The sequence below is a fragment of the Centrocercus urophasianus genome, unplaced genomic scaffold (assembly GCF_019232065.1).
Source record: "Centrocercus urophasianus isolate 14NV4802_14NV808 unplaced genomic scaffold, USGS_Curo_1.0 seq_15, whole genome shotgun sequence".
Lineage (NCBI taxonomy): Eukaryota > Metazoa > Chordata > Aves > Galliformes > Phasianidae > Centrocercus > Centrocercus urophasianus.
Genome location: NW_024884697.1, coordinates 2,442,556 through 2,463,549, shown reverse-complemented (window position 1 = coordinate 2,463,549; position 20,994 = coordinate 2,442,556). Strand labels below are relative to the sequence as shown.

At 41.4% G+C, this 20,994-nt stretch overlaps 1 protein-coding gene across 1 annotated transcript; it reads left to right on the top strand.

The window, feature by feature from the left end:
• The first annotated feature begins 1,100 nt into the window (after positions 1-1,100).
• LOC122159079 lies at positions 1,101-20,189 on the top strand. Its single transcript, XM_042816253.1, has 5 exons — positions 1,101-1,369; positions 12,531-12,716; positions 12,932-13,039; positions 13,616-13,852; positions 16,622-20,189. Exons 1-5 carry the CDS (start codon positions 1,309-1,311, stop codon positions 16,663-16,665), a joined length of 636 nt encoding a protein of 211 aa, XP_042672187.1. The 5' UTR covers positions 1,101-1,308; the 3' UTR covers positions 16,666-20,189.
• The last annotated feature ends 805 nt before the right edge of the window (positions 20,190-20,994 follow it).

Here is a 20,994-nt window from a genome sequence, read left to right as displayed (position 1 = left end):
AAATCATTGGAAGTGAACTCCTCTACCCCCAAAGAGCAGATCATCAGTGTCTAGTAGAGGAAAGACAAGTTTTGAGAAAAACTCTGGGATTTCTCTCAGTGCTATTCACTAAATACGTTTTCCTAACACAGTTGACCCATATGCGGTTGCGTATCTCTGAGCACCTTGGAAAAAGGTGATAAATTAGGACCTATGAGTGTCAGACAGATGTTCAAAGACCAAATCTCTCCAGGTCTTTCACTGGACTTTGGTATGAGTGCTTCCTATTATCCTCTTACATATGGGAAATAATTTGGTGAAAGCACCCTCACTACTAAAACAAAGCCAGTGAATACCTGTAAGCATGGAGTCCCTGGTGAACAGATGTAAGTAGTGCATCTTGTGGTTGTATCCAAACCAGTGGGGGGGGAAAAAAAAAAAAAAAAAAAAAAAAAAAAAAAAAAAAAGCAGTTTAAATCAATTTTTATATGGTCTATCTCTACTAATTCTCAAGATATTAACTGGTAATTATTTCTGTGGGAATGGCTGTAGAAAAACTACATGGAGATAAAGCACAATATTTCCTTCCTCATTTCCAATTTTCCATTTGTAGGAATCAGCTTTGCTGAAGCTGAAACCTAAACAATTTATGGACAACAGAAGCCATTCCCAAAACTGCCAAGCTCGTTCCTATAGGTAGGGGATCATAGATTGGAGTCAAATGTCCTTCCTTCAGGAGTTCAGCTGCCTCAGAGAAGCTGCATGCATCAAAACACAAATGAAGTGGGGCTTCACTATGAGCAGATAGACTTCCAAAAAGCCAAAGCAATATCCATTGGGACTTTTTACTGTATAGGCAGAGCACACAGTTTGTGTCTAATACCCACGCTCATACACCAGACAGCTATACTATGGTGATGATCCTTCTCAAATGCTTGTTCAGCCGCATGTTTGGAGCTGTGAGGCTGCAGAAACCTGCTAATATTTTGCCCCTTCTACTGCCCTCAGCTGCAGGAACAGCTCTGGAGTTAGCAGCTCTGATGTGTCAAACCACTTCCTCCCCACGACGGCACGCACTGCGGCGCTGTGCATTAAGTTTGATTTCCTGGATAAAAGCTACTAATACTTGAAGAGGGAGCAGCCTTTAATCTCTCTGCAGAGCCAGTCAGTGAAACGACCATTTGCTGACCACAGAGTCCTTGCTAGTCCTTGGTGGTTCTAGGGCTAACCATGCAGTAGACAGCTTGTAGGGTCAGCCAACACAAACCCTTCGCTTCTCAGAAACTTCACCATCCTCGGCATTACGGAGGAAAGATGTAAACAAGTCCCATGGAGCTCAAGCACCTTTTGATGTGGCTCTTGCTTGGATCCATCATGGGGACAAGGGCAGGTAAATGACTATTTCTGCTTTCTGGGGAGGGAAAATATGATTTGTATTTTCATGGTGGCTGCTGGAGGATGTTCGCAACATCCTGACTCTTTTCAGGTAAGGAAAGATGTTAAGCACTAAGGAATTTTTATTCTAAGAAAATGAGAGGAATGGGTTTTTTGCCCACAAAGCATCAGTCAGAGACAATCTAGAGCAGCATGGGATACTTTTGTCTGAGTAATGTATGCATCCTCCAACCCACCTCTGGAACAGTGGGCAGATCAAAGCAACTTTGGGCTTCTCAGGCAGCTTCTGAATTTGTTTTTCCATTTTGTACATTAGGAAATATAAAAACAGACACTGAAATGTCGTTGCTTGTATAGATAAAATTGATAGCCCTGCTATTAGCTAAAATGTGCCATCCAAGTTTGCTATAGGTACTAAAGGTACCAAATGTTCTTTCAGCCACATCTCCCAAGCAGCAGAACCTTTAAAATATAAATGGAGGCAGCTAATTCATTCAGCACTGTTTTATATGTGTATGCATTACAAAACTGCTTATATTTGGCTTATTTACTGTGACAATTGTGTGCACTAAGGAGTGGTCTGGTGATGTATCAGTGTGTTTGCTTTTAAGCTGCTTTATTCAGGGGGGATTAAACTTATATTCTCAGGATAAATGTGGTATTTCCTTCTGTATCTGATGGTGACACCTAGGTTCAGAGGTGTGAGCAGACACAGCCTAAAGGGTTTTGGATAAACTGATATTTTAACAGCTAATGGATCATCTCCAGCAGAGCTGTGTCTTTCATTAAAGTCAGGGCATCTCAAGGAAAGATGCTTATATCCAAATAGCTCTACCCGTTAATGCAGAAGTACTTCAACAAATATTTCACCCTCAGCTGATTTCATTCTGTTTAAATAATTTTGACTGTAAAGGCTGAACCTTTTCCTATGCGGGGTATTTTGTTTGCCAAACGAAGTACCACTGCCCACGGCAGCTGTTCAAGTGCTGCATGTGAGAGCATCGCAGTGAGACTTTCAGCCATAGAAATGTAAATGGATGGGATCGCTTCTGGGATGAGTCAGGTCCCTGCATCTTGCTTTCTGTATTACTGTGCCCAGGAGACATTGTGAGAGTTCTTGCTGACAAGTCTCGTTTATCAGAAATCTTTCTGGGTTTTGGAAAAAAAAATGGTGAGGTGTTAAGTAGTTGCATTTTATGCAATTTCACATGTTCCAGTTCTTTGATGAATAAATAAACGCATAGCATTGCATTCTTCGCTGTACCTCTAAGCTTCCCTCAGCTCCCTGTATTTATTTTGAATGTCTCTCCCAGTGCTCATACATAATAATTTATATCTATATAAATTCGTCCCTGCAAGTAACACAAATGGGTAGAAACACTGCCCTTTGTACCAGCTTAGGACTTTTTATTGTATAAATGCCTGAAGTACTGCAGTTGCAAGACCTGCCGTATTTATTCTTTATGGGGTTTGACGAGGAGAGTGTTTATTCCTTATGGCGTTCAACAAGCAGACCTGGGAACAGGCATAAGCAAAGAAAAAGGAAAGAAACTAGACCAACATCGTCAAAAAAGAGCCATGTCTTCCTCATCCCAACACACACAATCCTGGTCATGTCGTTTTGCCTTATTCTTTTCAGCTCTTCCCAATATTTCAGGTTCAGTTCAGTAAACAGATCTTGCCATAGTTGTTGTTTGCAAGAGTTTCAGTAAAAAAAAAAAAAAAAAGAACCGTCGGGAATAAATATCACTGGGGGAAAAAGAAAATAAAATCTATTATTTCAAAGAACAGTTTCACTGACGGGTCTCAAAGTGTTTTGCAGAGGACAAAGTTCTCTGACATTATATGGGGAAACCAAGGGTCATTAATTTAAACTACACCTTAGTGCTGAAGAGGAAAAGAGAAATTCAGGTTTTCTCCTGAAGAACATCTCTTTTACCTCACTTACCCTGCACAGCAGCAGTGCCTAGGAGCTGCAGGCATGGACAAGACACATGCTAGGTGAGGGTCAAATACAAGATGAAAGCTAGACTGTGCTCCTATGACCGTTCCATCTTGGTATTCATTTTACAGGAATACACTGAATATATTTGCAAGTCAAACCTGGAAGGGATTAAAACTCACAAAAGGAAGAATTTCATTCAGCTGAATTTCATTCACACAAGATGGGTACCAGATCTCAGTCATTTAAATGAGAGGAATTTCTTTCCCATTATACTTGCATATTAGCACTTGCTTCCATGGATTTGAAATGCAGTGCAGAATAAATTAAAGTTGTCAACCACACACAAGTGCTTCTTTTAAGGTCAAATGGAGAGCAAATATGCTTATAGAACTTCCAGTTATAGTGATCCTCAGCAGCAAAGTGTCCATCATAGAGTTACAATCTAAAACTAATTTTTAATTGTTAAAATTGTGATCCTGCTAAGAAAAAAGAATATTGTGGAAAGAAAGCCTGCAGTATCTGCTTCTGAGATAGAGAGATCTCCTCCCTACATATGTCCCCATATGTCCTTCACTTCCAGTTTGATATTAAGGGTCTTTTAGAACCTAAATGATGCCATGATTCTGTATGATTCTATGATTACCTTTTATTATGGTAAAAAAATCCACTGTAGCTACTACTGGAAAAAAACGACCTTTGACTCTGCTCACTATGTAGCATCACTTGCTCCCTGTAGTATCATGATTTTGGCCCCACTGTTTTATTTCCTGATGTCCAGCTGAGTACCTTTGTCTCTCCTGTTACATCAGCTGCATCTTCAAATCCAAGCTTTTGGATGTTAACTACCTGTGTTCTCCATCTCCAGAACTTATCTCAAATCTTGGAACAGTTTCCCAACCTGGATTACTTACTCTTCTTTCCACCTCCTTCAGTGCTTCTCTAAAATCACATTTCCAAAGTCCTCTTATGACTTTCTTTGCTCAAATCCCTGTTCCTCATCCCAGCACTTTATCATCTGCCGCTTTTTCTTGATGTTCTCTATTTTTAAAGTGCAAACATTCAGAAAAAGGATATACGTTTTTCTTTAGTTGTCAAAATGTTCCATTCATCACAAGGTCAGAAAAAGCAATCAACGCTGACAGATAATTTCCATTCCACTCACGAGAATTCCAACAAAGATCTCAACGACCAGTTCTACACTAAGATCATAAGTCAAATCAAATGAGTTCTAAATTCCTAAAGTCAAGATCCCACCAGGCCTTTTTTCAGTGCTGTCCAAGACTGGGACACTTGCTGATCATCCAGTTCAGTTATTATCAGAGAGGATATTTTCCATAGCCCTTCCAATCCAACAAAAGGAAAGGCTGAGAAAGTTCCAGCCAAAAGAGTCTGAATGTCCACCATTGCTTAAAAAGCCAAATTTCCTTCTCAGTGATGTGTAATTCCATTTAGAGGAAAATACTCAAGAGCCAAATGTAACAGAAGCCACAGATTAATTAAAAAAAAATTATATAAATCTATTTAAAAACCAAATGCCACATACCAAAATGATGCTTTCACATAGAATACCTACAAAATCAGATGCTATGTTCTCCTATCATTTTGCATTCAGGATTTTCCTTTAAAGAAACGGAGCTCTGTGATTTTACCACAGAACCAAGAAAGCTGCATTTGAGCTGGTTTACCTACCGTTCCCTCCCTTATGAAACATTCCCCCTCTTTCCTAACTTTCCCTCTTTCAAATCCACATTTGCAGTGCAAGTCCCCTGCCCAGTTCCTACCAGGTGTGAGATTTCAGCTTCCTTAACTTTAGCTATTTGCACCATTGATGTCTCCATCAAGACGGATGAGTAGACCCCCTCCCTAGCCAGAGGAGATAAAGAGATACTTTTAGGGCACAGATCATCTACCAGATTGCATATAAGGGTGTAATGAGTCACCTTCTGCAAGTCCCTTTCTAGTGACTACAGAGGGATTTGAAATGTCTGCTATTTGTCTGCTGGGTGACACTCATTAGTTTATGCTTTAAAAAACGGCATGAATCTATTTTAATGGAGATAGATTTGTTTATGGAAGAAGGGAGACAGATCAATGAATCATAGAATCATTACAGAATGATAGAATCATTTGATTTGGAAGGGACCCTTAAAGGTCGCTTAGTCCAGCTCCTCTGCACTGAACATGGACATCCACAGCTCGATCAGTTTGCTCAGAGCCCTATTCAGACTGGCCTTGGATATCTCCAGGGATGGGGCAACCACCACCTCTCTGGGTTTCCTGCTCCAGTACCTCACCACCCTTATCGTAAAACCTTCTTCCTTATCTTGTAAAATTTCCTTCCTACTTTTAATCTCTCCTCTTAGTTTGAAACCATTTCCCCTTCCTCCTGAGCCAAGGACTCCCCATCTGAATGCAGTGCTGCAGGGGAGGTCTCGTAGCGCAGAGCAGAGGGGCAGGATCAGGTCCGTTGCCCTGCTGGCCATGCTTCTTTTGTTTCAGTCTGGAACACAGTGGGCTTTCTGTTCTGAGAGGGCACGTTGCCAGCTCACGTCCAAGTTTCCATCTACCACTTACCCCCAAAATTATCAGTGAAGGAACGCCTTGGTCACCAGAAGACACAACAAATAGCCTCTTCAGGCTATTCTGTCGGGAACTCACAGCAGTGGAGATTTCAGATTGAAATGAAATCAGTGTACTGTCTACACCATGTTAATTCCCAATGCAAACACTAACAGTGCTCACCCACCTCTGCAGCTGATAGAGAAGCACTTATAGGCATTGCATTGAAGAATGTAATTTACATGCCTACTGTCCTCCAGAGGTGCCTTCTCAGCTCCACTCCTTACAGAGGGAGATAAGAAAGCAGCTTCCTGAGGTTAAACTATGCTTCATATCTTATCCCTCCGCACGAGAAAGGTTTTTCCGCTGTAACAGATTCCAGTCTTGTTTATGGAAATATTTAGATTAAGAACGCTTTCATCCTTTTTAACAAAGTGTTAATAGGGAAGTCCCCAGCTCATACTCCAACTTACTTTATGCTGTCTTTTCAATAGAAACATGTTCTAGAATAACACACTCAGCAGACATTCAATTCTCTATTCCTTAGAATAAAATAAGAACACAGAAAACCATCCCCTGCCCTGCAGGGTTGGTGTCTTTCCTATTGCTGTTTTCATCTGCAATGCATTTCTGTCATTTGAATTGCAGACTTGTTACAAACCAAGATGAATTCAATAATCTGTGTTTAATCTACAGTAAAGACAACCAAAATCTTGCAGGCAAATTATCGTAAACATCAGGTCTGCAGCTCGGCACCACAGCTTCCATCTACTGCCAGCTTACAAATCCATATAGACTCACATGACATTAATCAGATGGGAAAGAAGCAAGCAGAGCTACAGCTACCTTGCTACTGGGCCCTTTGGGAAAAAGTTTTCAAGTTAGAAAAAGTTCATTACCATTTCAGTCCAGTTGCTGGTATCAATTCCTTCTGTTCACCCATATCAGTTTCGTCTTCATGAGGTATGCTCTATTTAGAGAGCACGGAGTTTCAGACAGCAAGAACCCCTTGGGCTGAATTAGCTTTTCAGGAACAGCTGGGGAAATCTCTTCATTTTGACATAGTTGGATTCCTTGGCATCTCTAGGGAAAGGCTCTCTTCATCTCTGAACTGGCAAGTGTTTGAACTGCTTGGCTTCGTCCCCTGCTCCTAGCCAGATCTTCAAACAGCCAGTTTCCTACTGATCCCTTCCCATTGCCTTTGTATTTAGGGGAAAAATGTCCTATGTCTGCAGCTTGCTGTTTTAACTTTACATCAGAGTAATGTCAGCACCGGTGACACGTCACGTGGCAGAGGAAGTTCTGAGTTTAGGTTGCCATGGCATGACTCACTGCCTGTGTTTGACTAATCACTAAAAATACCTGCTAAGAATTTCCCCATTCACTTATTTGGGACGAAAGGTGCTGTTCTGATGCCTTGTCTAACACCACTTGGCCAACTCAGATATGGAAGAGAAAAACACAGGTGAGCTTCATAAAAACTGGTACTAAACAACTACTGCGAGCAAAGATTTCTATTGGGTCAATAATATATGTGACTGGGAAATCTCAGGGAAGAAATACAAGCACTAAAGGAACTGATGAGGTTTAGCTAATGGTTTTCTTTCCTCTGAACCTACATAGGGGAGATTTAGACTGCATATAAGAAAAAAAAGATCTAGCTGTAGATGTCCCTGTTCATTGCAGAGGAGTAGGGCTAGATGACCTTTAAAGGTCTCTTCCAACTCAAATGATTCTATGATTCTATGATGATGGCATTAAATGTCGAGGAGAGCCAAAAGCCTAACTTGTAGGGATAGAAAGTAGAGATAAAGTCAAGGAGATGAAGCTGTGAAAAATAGATCCACAGCGAGTAATTTATGGAATTTCTCAACTGGTCAGAGCACTGAAATAAAGATCTCCATCACTAGTGCCATGGGATCTCTGTGGCTATTTTATGTGTTATTGAAAAGCTCTTCAATCCTGCAGCATAAAGTAAGGTTTATCTTGCCTAATTTCTGGTTAAGGACCCAGTCTCACCCTAATGCCTGTATTCCTTGCTTAATTACTGAATTACAGTGATTTAATTGTTAGGTATGCATGAGTTACAGAAGGCAGTTAAGTTTCATTTAGCACAGGATGATGAACTTACAAAAGATTTGGCATGGTTTGTAGGCCAAAATATAGGCACATCAAGGAATTCTGCCTAGCACTGGCCTCTGATAGCACCTGTAACATGTCTGTGAGCTTTTATGGGTGCCTCAGATGCCTTAAGACATCTGAAATGGCACTGGGGAATCTTTCCCTAATTTGGAATAGCAGGAACCCACCTATCTTATGGCAGAGATGACAAGCAGAGCTTGGAAGGCTTAACCTTAATTTTGGGGAGCGCACCAAAAGGTACTCTGCTTTTCATTTTACATTTCGCAGGTATTGATCGTCTGAATTATAAGTCTCCATGCACTGCATGATCATATTGAAAAACTGTTCCAAAATTTCCAAGAATGCTGTAGGCACCAAAAATCATAGAATCGTAGAGTCATTAATGTTGGCAGAGACCACTAAGATCATCTAGTCCAAACATCAACCCATCACCACCACATCCACTAAACCATGTCTCCCAGTGGCACATCTACCCTTATTCTGTTGATACGTGGAGAAATGAGGAGTAGAATGGTTAGATAGTTAGTAGCTCTGAATGTTAAAGTCATATGGCAGTTTTGGTGGGGAGGGGATGAAAATGGTGAGAGGTGATGAAGCTTGCAAGGGAAGGAAAGAGAGGAAAGTGATTATCAGGTTTGAAGTAGAAGGCAATGAGGGTAAACAGCAACTTTGAGGATGGAGATATGAGCGGTGTGCTGAAGGAAAGCCAGGAGGCAAAATCCCAATAGGAGATTTGAAGGTGATGTGAGGACACTGAAACAAAGACCACTGTTACAGTGTCATGGAATCTTAGTGGTTTTAAAACTGATTATTGGCACGAATGTAGCCCCAGAGCTGATGTAAAATTAGGCAGAAGTCAGAGGAAGAGAAGCTGGGCTGTGGAAAACTGGGCCACTAGAGGTTATGAGGTAGCTGTCTCCTGAGTGTGCTGGTCTTTTATCAGATCTACATTTTCTTATCACGAGAACACAAACAAACTAACATTAATTGCCTCCTAGGTGAAAAATAGCAGAAAATTAAAATTGACCGTCCTTAAAAAATGTAAAAAGTCAGAAATCTAGTCACAGAGTAGACCTGCACTCCTATTTCTTAGTTGCCTCGCTTTTTTCCCATCTGTTGACTCTTCTATCACCCACACTGCAGGGATTGTGAGTCTTTTGGGGTCAAACCATCCAGTTTCCTTGGGCACACTTGGAAGAGTAACTGGGGTGATGGTAGAGATGGTAGGCAATACAATTCAAATCTCTTCCTGACTCCTTCTTGGCACAGTTTTTCTACCCTATCCTGTGATGTCTAGTGCCATGAAACATTCTTGCATGCCTATATGCAACCACATACAGCCCCTGCAGCTTTGGAGGACACTTACTGTACCTCGAAGAGAGTCTAAAGATATGAATTAGTTTGAGCCTATGAAGCTTCTAAATGTCAAAGCACTGGAAGTTCTTTTGGGTTTGGTGGCCAAATTATAGTTTCCAATCTTAGATGGACTTCACTGGGTGTATTCTCATGATCATGAATTACTATCACTATGTAATTTATATTCACATGAATTACTATCTAGTGCCACAATTTCTGGAGTATGAGATGATAAGTTGGGCTTGTTTGGGTCAGGCATGGTGCCACTAACTGTCAGACACTGAAAATTTAGCATTAAAATATAAGACATTAGAAGTACAGAAGTACTATAGATCAGCACGTCGGGAACCTACTTATTCTTGAAAGGCAGGTAAAAGCCCACTTAAAGAAAAGCACCCTTGAACACAGATAGGATGCCTAGAGACAATGAAGAGGAGTAATGGCAGCTGATGTCTTGGCACATCCATATTCACCCATGAGGACTGGTATAATAGTAAACCCGAAAGCTGATCAATTCTGTATTAAAAAAAAGGGAGAGGAGGTCAAACATGACAAGACCAATGGTTTTGAAAGGATGTGATTGTTGGAAAGGAGAAGATTCTCAAAAATGAGAGCAGAAGAAATGTTTAGATGTGGTACTAAGGGACACGGTTTAGTGGGTTTATATTGGTAGTAGGCAAATGGTTGGACTGGATGATCTTGGAGGTCTTTTCCAACCTTGATGGTCCTATGATTCCATGGTTCAAAACACGTGATGTGACAGTAAAGAAGTGGAAGCCAACAGAGAGAAGCAAAGAGAAGCCCAGAATGGCCAAGGTAAGGCCTAGGAGAGTCATCTTTCTAAATTCTTTCTGGATCAGAAGGAATGCGGTTGTAAAAGCCAAAGAAGATGCATCAGTGGTTTAGATGAGAAAAGGTGAGAATGTGAGTGATGTGGATGAAATGAAAGGTCTAGATAATAGGAATGTTGCATGAGATCCAGCTGAATCTTGTACCTTTTGATCCAAGGGCACAGCTCAACTGGAAACCAGGTATTGCTCGCTGCCACCCCTGTGCACCATTTATATGCAACCCTCATCTGATGCCTGCAACTTCAGAAGAAGCCTAAACTCATTTGATCATTGACTGAAACAACAGTTGCCCTTCATGATGAATAGGCTAGATGCTGTGGCTTTTCTTATGAAGAGACTAAAGAGTTGTAGGTTTGGGTACCTTGTGTTGAGATTCAGATCTGCAGCCTGCTTCAAAGAGGTGTTTGAAGTCTTGAGGGAAACATGCTTTTAGCTTATAGGGAAAGTGAGAGTACGTGCTCTCAACTTGCTGCTCATCTGATAACTCTTTAATTTTAATCACCCTGACAGTCTGTGGTAAACCATGTGGTTAACTATTTCGAGTGCCGTGTGCTTCACTTGAAGCCACAGTCTGATTTGGTTGTGAGGTGAGTTCTTTGATAACACAAAGGCACGGGGCCATGAAAATAGTCCTTGTGTGGCTTGGCTGTTAAGCCATTCACAATGCTCTTCATTGTGGCCTTCTTTGAACTTAGTGACTTTTACCAAGTGCAGGATAATGAAAAGCAAAAAGGGCAGAAAATATCAAAGTGAGAAAATGATGAGTGGCTCTAACAGAGCTTTACAGGACTGGGCTTGGGGATTGCTGGCTGGTTTGCTATAGGCATGGCTTTGTTTCAAGGAGAAGTCACTTTAGGAAGTCAAGGGCAGATGCCAAATGAACAGCTATCAGGAATTCAAGGCCCTTTCAGAGTCTTTCTCGCTAGTTCCCAGGCTGAATTAATTATGGCTGTAGAAAATGTGAAGACAATGATTAAACATTTTATTCATAATAGCTGTTACTATTGTGCATAAGCTTAAGGGGCCACAGATCATGAACCCAAATATACCGAGTGCCTGCCCCGATGCACCCAGTATGTTTTGTTTTCATATTTCTCAGCCTTTAGACCTTAAAAAAATCATTAAGTAGTGCCTTTATTATATTCTGGGTCTGCAGCTCAACTTTCAAGTGCACTGAAAATGATCTCAATTCATTCCAACTGATTGAGAAGTATATTTAGTTGCAATTTGCTGATGACACAGCACTTAACATCCTTGTTTGGGGACAAGTTATATATAGGTTTGAAAACTAATTTCCTAGTAAGCTGCTTGTTGGTGTGCCCAGAGAGAACTGTCTACTCCGCTTTTGCAGATGACTGAAATTTTTAATAATTTTTTATTAAGTGTAGATAAATGCAAGTTTCATGTTACATAGTGGAGATTCCCAATGGAATTTTTCTGCACTTTGCACAAATCTGTTCTTGTAAAATCAATGGTAATGGCTAATTCCATTGTGAATAAAGATAGTTAATAGCAACAATATTTTAAAAATAATATAAGTAATAAGTGTATTTTAAATCGTGTAAAATAACTAATAATTTAATTAGAAAACCAAAGCCTCTTCTTGACCTGGAGACAATCGATCAAAGAAGCAAAACTTCTCCCATTGCTTTCATGCCATCCGGTTTCATCCCTTAGCCCTCCAACAACGGACCAATCCTCTGTTAGGAGGAAGAGGAGGAGGAGGAAGCTGGATTTGCACACTGACTCAGCTGACTCTGGGTTTACTTCCAGACCAACCAACCAGAGCTGCAGACAGACCTGGATGTCCGCAACACATGGTGCCATCACCTCATGGTCATGCACCAGGCTGCACCTGGGTGACTTTCAAACCTCCCGTGATGTCTTTCTACAGGAGTGCTGTCCTGTCGCAAGCAGCAGCTCCAGGAGATCTATACATGGAGAGCTCTTTCTAAGAAAATTGGTACAGGGGAGCCTTTGCCCATCTAACTTCAATGCCACAGCCCCAAAGGATCCCAGACATAAATGCAGTAATGCAGAGCTCACTCTGGTTGACAACCTGAATTGTGTTTCACCCAGGTGATGTTCTTACCCAGCTGAATTTAATTTCCCTTAGCCAGCTCAGGTGAATATCTCCCAAACCCCTTCTTCTAACATCTATCACTTCAAACCTCTTACTGGGAGCAGAATTAGGCTCAGATACTTAACTGAGCACAGTCTGGCACTGATAGTTCAGAAAGATACTGGAAGCCTTTGGAGGCAGGTGTACAGGCTGTTCTAAATCATAGATTTTCTGATTGCAGAAAAATGCCCACCTCTTTCACCTACTGAATTTGCTGACGTGGCTGCTGATGCATATCCACTGAAGACCAAACTGCGTTATGAGTGTGACAATGGCTACAGGAGAAGAAGTGGGAACTCCTTGACCATTCGGTGTTTGAAGGTATCAGGGACTGCTTCTTGGGTCCACGATGAACTTGTATGCATTGGTAAGCGATTACCAACTTTTTTGGCACTTGTGGTGTTTTCCCAGAGTGAGTATTCAAGATGTAACAGGGCACTTTGGTAACAAATGATCTTTTGTGCTTGTCTTTGCAAATTAAAACTTCTAACAAGTCTGTTCTGTCTGTAAAAGCTTGACTGCTCTGGCTTAGCTCTGCTCTTTGTCCTGCTATCATGCAGTAAATATATCTTCTTCTCACAGATGAGAAATTTTTGTTCTCAAAGAATCACACAGCTAAGTTAAGTTCTACACAAGAGCCACCAAGAGAAACCCGGAGCCCAGCACCTCCGAAGCAAGTAAACAATTCAAGTAAGTTAGAGTCTAATCAGTACTGTAACACTTCTCCCATTCATTTCCATGGAAGCAGTACAGGAGTGATAATGAGCAGTTTTTAATTATTTTGGTAGTCAGGGAGAATAAATTTGCTATAATACCTGTTTGTCTGAGCAAGTGAAAACGTGCAAGTAAATGATTTCTTTAGATGCTCAAGAGGTAGGAAAGTTTGGTATATTTTACTTGCCTGTATTTTATATGAATACAACTCACGTTGTTTCTTTCTAGGTAACAGTGATAGGATGAGAAGTAATGGCCTTAAGTTGCCGCAGGGGAGATTCAGGTTGGAGATTAGGAAAAATTTATCCTCAGAAAGAGTGGTGAGGCACTGGCACAAGCTACCCAGGGCGGTGGTGGAGGAAGTGTTAAGAAATGGGGAGATGTGGCACTGAGGGACATGGGTTAGTGGGCATGGTGGGCATGGGTTGATGGCTGGCCTGGATGAGAGCTTAGAGGTCTTTTCCGACCTCAATGATTCTATGATTCTATGCAAAACAAAAGCAGTAAATCAAACCTATCTGCCTAACAATGTGCTGCTTTGTGAATTCCCAGGTTTTTGTGGTATGCCCAAAGCTGTCCTTCATGCCTCTCTGAGCGTACAACAAGTATATTCTGTGGGGCAAGTATTACGTTTCACATGCCCGACTGGCTACAATAAGCAGCTTCCTACCTCTGGCACCATCACGTGCGAGAATGTGACTGGAAGAATCAAGTGGATGCCCCTTGATAAGCCATGTACCAGTGGCAGCAGCCCTATAAACAAGCAGCTGTCACATCTTATTGAGGCAGGTAAGATTTTTCTTTGGCATCACAATGTCATGACCCGTTCACAGAGGGTCCACAGAAGGTCCTCTGCCAACACAGGAACAACCTGAGAAAAAACCTGCGTGGGGTTCAGGATGGAGAGATCAGTGACCATAGGAGTCTGACAGTGGTGGAAATGATGCTCATGGGAAGGACACAGTTACATCCCACTTGGTCTTGGGAGATTTCATACTAAAAAGGAAGAAGAACTTGGCAGCAGATAGAGCCACTCTGTCACAGATTAGGATGAAAATAGTAGAATAAGCTTTTCTCTTTTCTCCTTGCTACTGACAGATGAGGCTATTGTAGCTTCAATTCAAACTCCAAAATTGTATCAGCATTTCTCATGATGAATAGTTTTAGATGAATTGTACAACAGAAAGACTTACTTATTCCCAGGTGAGTATAACAGAGCCCAGATGACTACCTCAGAAGCTACACCTATATAATGACAGGTGAGAGACATGGCCACGTAGTGGGGCAGGGACATTTGGACAGGGTTCTTTGCCTGCAGAATAACCTCTGCCTCATTGCTGCTCTGTCTGTAGAAACAAATCATCCTACTGGGCACACCGGTTCAGCATTATACAAAGAATGTCATCCCTTTTTTTATAGATCTGGATGTTTCCCTGTGGTACGTAGTTAGCAGTGTTTCAAATATGGCAGTCACAAACTGTTCTTCGGTCTTTACTCCTCTTTCAGGTCATTTTCTTCCATTCATAATTACCCTTAATGCTGTTAGGATGAAGGAACTTCTCGCTACAGTGGAAACAATCCATCAACACGTCAGTCCTAGAACAGGATACAACCTCTTGAAAAGTCAGAGATTATAAATATTTGAAGCTTTAAAACTAGGATTACAAAAAACAAATGTCTGGATGGTGACATGGGCCATCTGGGCCTTTAAATTCTTTAATTCAACAGAACAATAATTTCATTTTCCTGCAAAAGTGCACTAGAGCCTGAGTAAGACCAGTCTTTTTTGTCAGTGCACTGCAAATGTATTCGCCCTAAGGAACGGGCTGCCCAAGGAGGTGGTGAAGTCACCATTGCTGGAGGTGTTCAACAAAAGGATAGATATGGCACTGAGGAATATGGATTTGTGGGGATGGGTGGATGGCTGGACTGGATGACCTTAGTGGTCTTTTTCAAACTTAATGATTCTATGGTTTTTTTTTTTTTTTTTTTTTTTTTTTTTTTTTCCTTTGTTACTATGTGGTGCCTTTAGTGGTGCCATATAGGGTCTCTCCTTTCTCTGCTTTCTCCTTAACAGTGAACACAAACACATTTATCCACTCTTAAAAAACCTCCCTTATTAGAAGGTAAAAAGCCTTCTAATACCTCATACCGATGTATGAGAGTTCAGAGCTTCCTTTTTGCAGGATAAGGGAGAAATTCAGTGGATTTCTATCACTAGGAAGGATTTTGTTTCCATTTCTGGGGAAAAAGAGGTCCCATTTGAAGCCATATTTCCAAAGTCTTGTTTGGTACTTTGACAGTCATCCTTCCCAGTCTCGTGTGAAATAAAGATCCTAGCTGGATCCTATTCCCTCCAAGCCACCTCATGCCCACCCTTGGCAGATACCAGATCAGCAGATATGTTGCTATCCAGGCTGGCAACATCCATCGATGGCCAGGAAACAAACATGACAATTACTCGGTGTGCAGTGGCAGACCTGTCACACCTAACCCAACTTTGCCCTCATTATTACCTCGATGCTGGGATGAGCTCTCTCCTCACCAGAAGAGCAAATCAATACAAAATCAAGATTTTCTCTCTCTTTGTATGTTCAACTCATCCATCCTTTTCCTCATCACTGATATGGCCAGTGACAAGCATGTCATTTTGTTAATTGGGCTCAGACTTCACCTCATCTTGTAGAGAATTACTTTGCCTTTAGTTTGCTGTTCTATTGAAGAGATCCATCTCTGTTCTAAGAGCCAATAAGTGTACTGCGAGACATACCTGTGCCCATGGATCAGAAGAAAAGTCAGTAATGAAAGTGTGCAGACTGTTCAAGCACTACAGCTTTTTACAAAGTGGTTTCCAAAGGCGTATAAGGGGTGTAAAGGAAAATAATCACCCAAAAATCTGTTTTTTAAATGAAGTAATTTTCAAATTCTTCCTCTGAAACTTTATGTGAATTCAGTGCATATCTTCCACTGAAGAAAGGGAGGAAAATGTAAATATTTAAATGATGTGTTTCTTACACATTTCCAAAGGGCTGAAAGAGGACGGGAAAATAAAATATTTGCTCACAGCTAAAACCGATGCATTTAGATCAGTCTGAAATGATTTTCTCCTCCCCCTTCCCCATCTCCCATTCAATCATTAGCTGCTAAAATAGAAATCAGCTCTTACTGTGCATATGCTCAAGACTTCGTACAAGGGCTCTTGATTCCAGCTGGAGTCTGCTGGCAGCCGTAGCGCACATAATAATGAAGAGGAATAATGTAGTGTGATAAAGGAAGGGAAGGAAGGATATTGCTAACTATGCCAGAGGATGCAACAACAGGATCTCCTGGTTATTTGGCCATGGTTGCTCTCTTGTCTCCCAGATCCCCTCTGGCTGGGTCTGTTTGTCCCCAGGAGCAAAGCAATGGGGCCATGTGGGGGGAATTATTGTCTCTGGGCATAGGGACAGGATAAGCTGCTCTTCTATTTCTCCCGGTTGGGGTAACTGCAGTCATCCCTGTGGAGCACTGCAGATAACTCCAGGTGCTGATTTTGTGCTGATTCTGTATTTTTTGCAGTCATTTTTTCCATTCTGCTTCTCCATTCTGCTGTCTTTTTGTGAGTCACCGAGCAGAGATGATAAACGGGAAGGAACCAGGAAAATGTGAAACCTAAAAAAAATCCCTGGAAGAGCTCTCAGCCGGATCTACCACCTCATTACTGCACTGCTTGGATTTCTGAATACCTTCTCTGGTATTAAATAAATGACCCCGGATTTTGGGTTGTCTGGTTCAGCTGTTAAATACTGGCAAAAGAAAAGGAGGAATCAGAGCTTCTGAAATCAAGAAGTGTGCACAAAACCACTTTGTCTCAGCCACTGTGGAACTGAGAGTGACAGTTCAAATAACGGGTGGAAAATGAATCCTGCGAGGAAATTAAGGTTAATTATGCAAATATGTTGGTTTCAGATAGATTGCGCAATCAGTCTTTTTCTATCTGGCTGATCTGTGGGAAGTCTGATGGAGCATCTGCCATCACCACCAAGTAATTCTTTGTCCTTCGTCCCCCTGATTTCTCCGACGTGCCACGACAACTTTGTACTGCAGGCTTATTTTAGTCTGGCCTCCTCACTGCTTCTATTACTACACTGAGATGTAACTTGTTCCAGTTCAGAGCCTCCTCCACCTACGTAATCCAAAGTGTCCCTGTTTCACACTTGGAAGTTCTCCTTTTCTAGTCTTTCTCTGCAAATGCTCATTCCAGTTTCTCCTTATGTTTTTTACTAATTACTAGTGGGCTCTGCCTCTCTGCTGAATGGGAATTTTTCTCTACAAGGCGGGAGGAATTATAGAATAGAGTCACAGAGTCATAGAATGGCTTGGGTTGGAAGAGACCTGAAAGATCATCTAGATCTCACTACCCCCACCCAAGACATAGAAAATAACTTTGCGAAGCCATCAGCAATGTGTTTAGCAGTGCTTTCAGTCAGTATGTGATAGGATAAAGCCATAGGTAGTGTAGAAAATGCTTTGAAACTTGTTTTATTGAAGATGGTCTACTGTGGTGCAATCTGTGCTTGGACTGTTACGGGGTTTCTGAGAATATGATAGGTGAAAAATTTTCAAGAATAATCGGCATCTTCCTGACTCTGTGGTGGGACAGAGGGCTGAAATAACCAATACCAGATGAAGCAGTAACTGAGGTCCTAAGTGGTGTCTTTTGCGGAAATTACAGACTGATTGCCCAGGCTGCCCAGAGATCTCCCATCTCTAGAGACATTCAAAGTCAGTCTGGATGGGGATCTGAGTGACCCAATGTAGCTATAGGTGTCCGTTTGCTGCAGGGCAGTTGGACCAGATGACCTTTAAGAGTTCCTTCCAACCCGAATGATTCCATGATTCTATGACTCTAAGATTCTACAATTCTGTCACCTCTCCCGGTACAGACAAAACCATAGAAAGCCCGACTCTTCCCTGTAGTAAAGTTTTTTCTACCCATGGTGATGACTTTCCAGGGAACTGTGGCACTGAGATTTAAGCTAGTGAAACCAACGCCATGCTACAGAACAACCAGTTTGCACTGGTGACTCCAAGACCAGCAGGACCAAATAAGCAGGAGGCCTGGACACTCACATCCAATGTGAGAAGGTGGCACAAAATATCACAGCTTAATTCTTAGGACAGCAGGGTGACTTTCCATCTGCAGAGGACAGATGGAGGGAACGCACTCCATCACTGAGATGAGGAAAGAGTCCTGCCTGAAGCTGCCTCCCAGAAACACTTCTACAGTATAGCAATTATAGTATTCTGACATTACAACCTCATGTAAGTGACCAGGTGGACAAATGGACTGATCACCCAAGCACATTAGATGGTAGTATGTCCCTACAGATCACACACCACTTTTTCTACAAAGAGATGCTGGAAGCCTGATTTCACCCAGGCCATGCTGTGCTATGCTATGCTATGTCATGCTATGCTATTCTATTCCATTCCGTTCCATCCCATCTCATTCCATTCCATCCCATTCCATTCCAGTATTGCTCCGGAGCAGAGGAGGCACAAGATTAATTTGGCAGTTCCTTTTATACTTGCAGAGCATCAAAAAGCCTAGTGCAAAGGCATCTGAGGACAGATTAAAGCACGACTTCAGCATGTGCAGTATTTGATATATACCTACTTTATTGGGAATTTATGAGGTTTGAATAGACCTCTGCTTCTTCTTCATTCTGCCTAGTATGATAGAGTTCAACTGAGAAAATACAAACAAATCTGAGACAAACAACGGGAAGGAACAAGTTCCTTAGAGGAACATATTTATCTCACCCTATTGCCTATATGTATATGTATGCCTATAGTTATTTATTTATGTCATATGTATCTACATACACATATACTGCACATATATACACATACGTATATGTAACTGTACATCTATATGTACATAGTTGTACATATAGATATACACATGTGTGCCCATATGTAGACCAAATCCCTCAGTGTTTAAAGGCACTTGTTTCTCTTCACTGACTCTAAATGATGCCCAAATTGACCAGATTACCTGTAGATGCTTACATGTTATGTCAAGAACCAAACAGGATTAATCCCTTCTAATTCGGTGGGCATGACATGTTAGTTTGTTTTCTATTTTGTAATAGAGTGCATGTCATTACTTTAATGAGTTGTATTCCTGTTGAGTTTTTCTCACTCCATAGCTTTGACATTTATACTTTACATAGTTTTATTCCTGTTGGAACAGGACTGATTTGTAATATGTATCTTTATAAATACATGACTGTCTATTACACACTGGTATATTGTATGGGAGCAAACAGCAATCTGTATTTATGCAACAGATAATATCTTTTCAAACCTGCCAGCTGCTCTGAAGTGTGCAAGCAGTGATACTGAGCTCTCCTGTTTCCTTTGTTTAATGCACATTAGTTACTGTTAACATAACTATGTTAAGCACTGCAATTAGGTTGGCATGACTTGTCCCACTCATGGCAGTTTACTGCAGAAAGCTAATATTTTACCTGCTTCCAGCACGTACATTTTTAGCCCGTTACACAGAAAATGAGTCATGTCTCCCATTGCTCTGATGACTTATTCTACTTTCTCTAGCCAGGTTGCTTCATGGGCTCTCTCTCCATATTTTGTCTTTGTTTCTTGGCAATCAAGGGAGATATACTGCTGACATGGTACCTATAAGCCATACATACTGGAGAAATATTACAGGATTCAATTTTCTTAGCTATTAATGTCTACAAAGGGTCAGAACTCAGGTGATGTCCAGCATGGGAGCTGTATGTGTCCTTCATCAGAAAGCTATAAGTCTCAGACGAGCTGTCCTTCACCTCCTGGTGGAGCTTGTTGGCCCTCTGGGGAAATGTTTGTATTGGAGGCTCGATCCTTCAGTGCGACACACAGAGGAAATCAATAGGGTGCAGCCTGGAAGCAAAATCCACCATTGAAGGAGGCTGTGGCCAAACCGTCACTGTCCTGCTTTCTCCATAGCCTTTCTCCAATGCTTTCTCCATTTATTTCACATGAGGTGTGGTGTTTGATACTTTTATTTGGTAAACTTGATTTTCTCAGCATGGAATGATCAACAAACTGTAACAATAAATTATTCCGGGTGTTTGAATGCAGCTAGTCCTTCTTGTTATGTCTACCAACCACCACGATTCTCTGATTTTGTAATTCCGTGTGAGCTGAACTTTGAAAAATCTAAGATTTGTTTTCCATTACTCTGCTGGCAGCTGTAGAGCACATAATGAGAAGGAGGAATAATGTAGTGTCATAAAGGAAGGGAAGGAAGGATATTGCTAACTTTGCCAGAGGCTGCAGCATCAAGATCTCCTGGTTATTTGGCCATGGTTGCTCTCTTGTTTTGTCTTGTCTCTCTGTATTACTTTGAATGAAAAGTATGAAGAAATCGGGAACATGATATAAAGAAGGTTTATTCCAGAGGTCTGTCTAAAGCTCACATCATGGGTGGACTGCTACACCTAACCTTTAAAATGCAGCAGGAAACTAAAAAGTTCTGCACAGGAGGATCTCTGACAACACACATAAGGTGAACAGTGAGTAGATTTGTATAGCCTAGAGGCAGTGAAGCTCCCCAACCCTCACACAGGAGTGAAAAAACATATACTTCTGTTTCGTATATATACTCAGGTGTCAGAAAACTTGGTTTTCCTGAAGTCTGTAGCAAAAAGTAATCTTGCACACTGCCATTGCATGTGCCTTCATGTAGATTATGATTTTACTAGACGATCTTAGTGGTCTTTTCCAACCATAATGATTGCATGACTCTGTGTCTCAGTCTGAGTTTGTCCCATCACAGTGGAGAAAAGGGGAGTCCAGAGAGATTCAGCTATTAAATGCAGAAATCCAACCAGGCTGAATGGTTTTCCAGACAGCATCAAAAAGATCCTCATCGACTCTAT

Excerpts from the sequence above, each read along its gene's own strand:
- LOC122159079 (XM_042816253.1), top strand. The coding sequence starts at position 1,309 with ATGGAGCTCAAGCACCTTTTGATGTGGCTCTTGCTTGGATCCATCATG. Across the intron at positions 1,370-12,530 it reads CATCATGGGGACAAGGGCAG|AAAAATGCCCACCTCTTTCA; the intron begins GTAAATGACTAT and ends TTCTGATTGCAG. Across the intron at positions 13,040-13,615 it reads GAAGCAAGTAAACAATTCAA|GTTTTTGTGGTATGCCCAAA; the intron begins GTAAGTTAGAGT and ends GTGAATTCCCAG.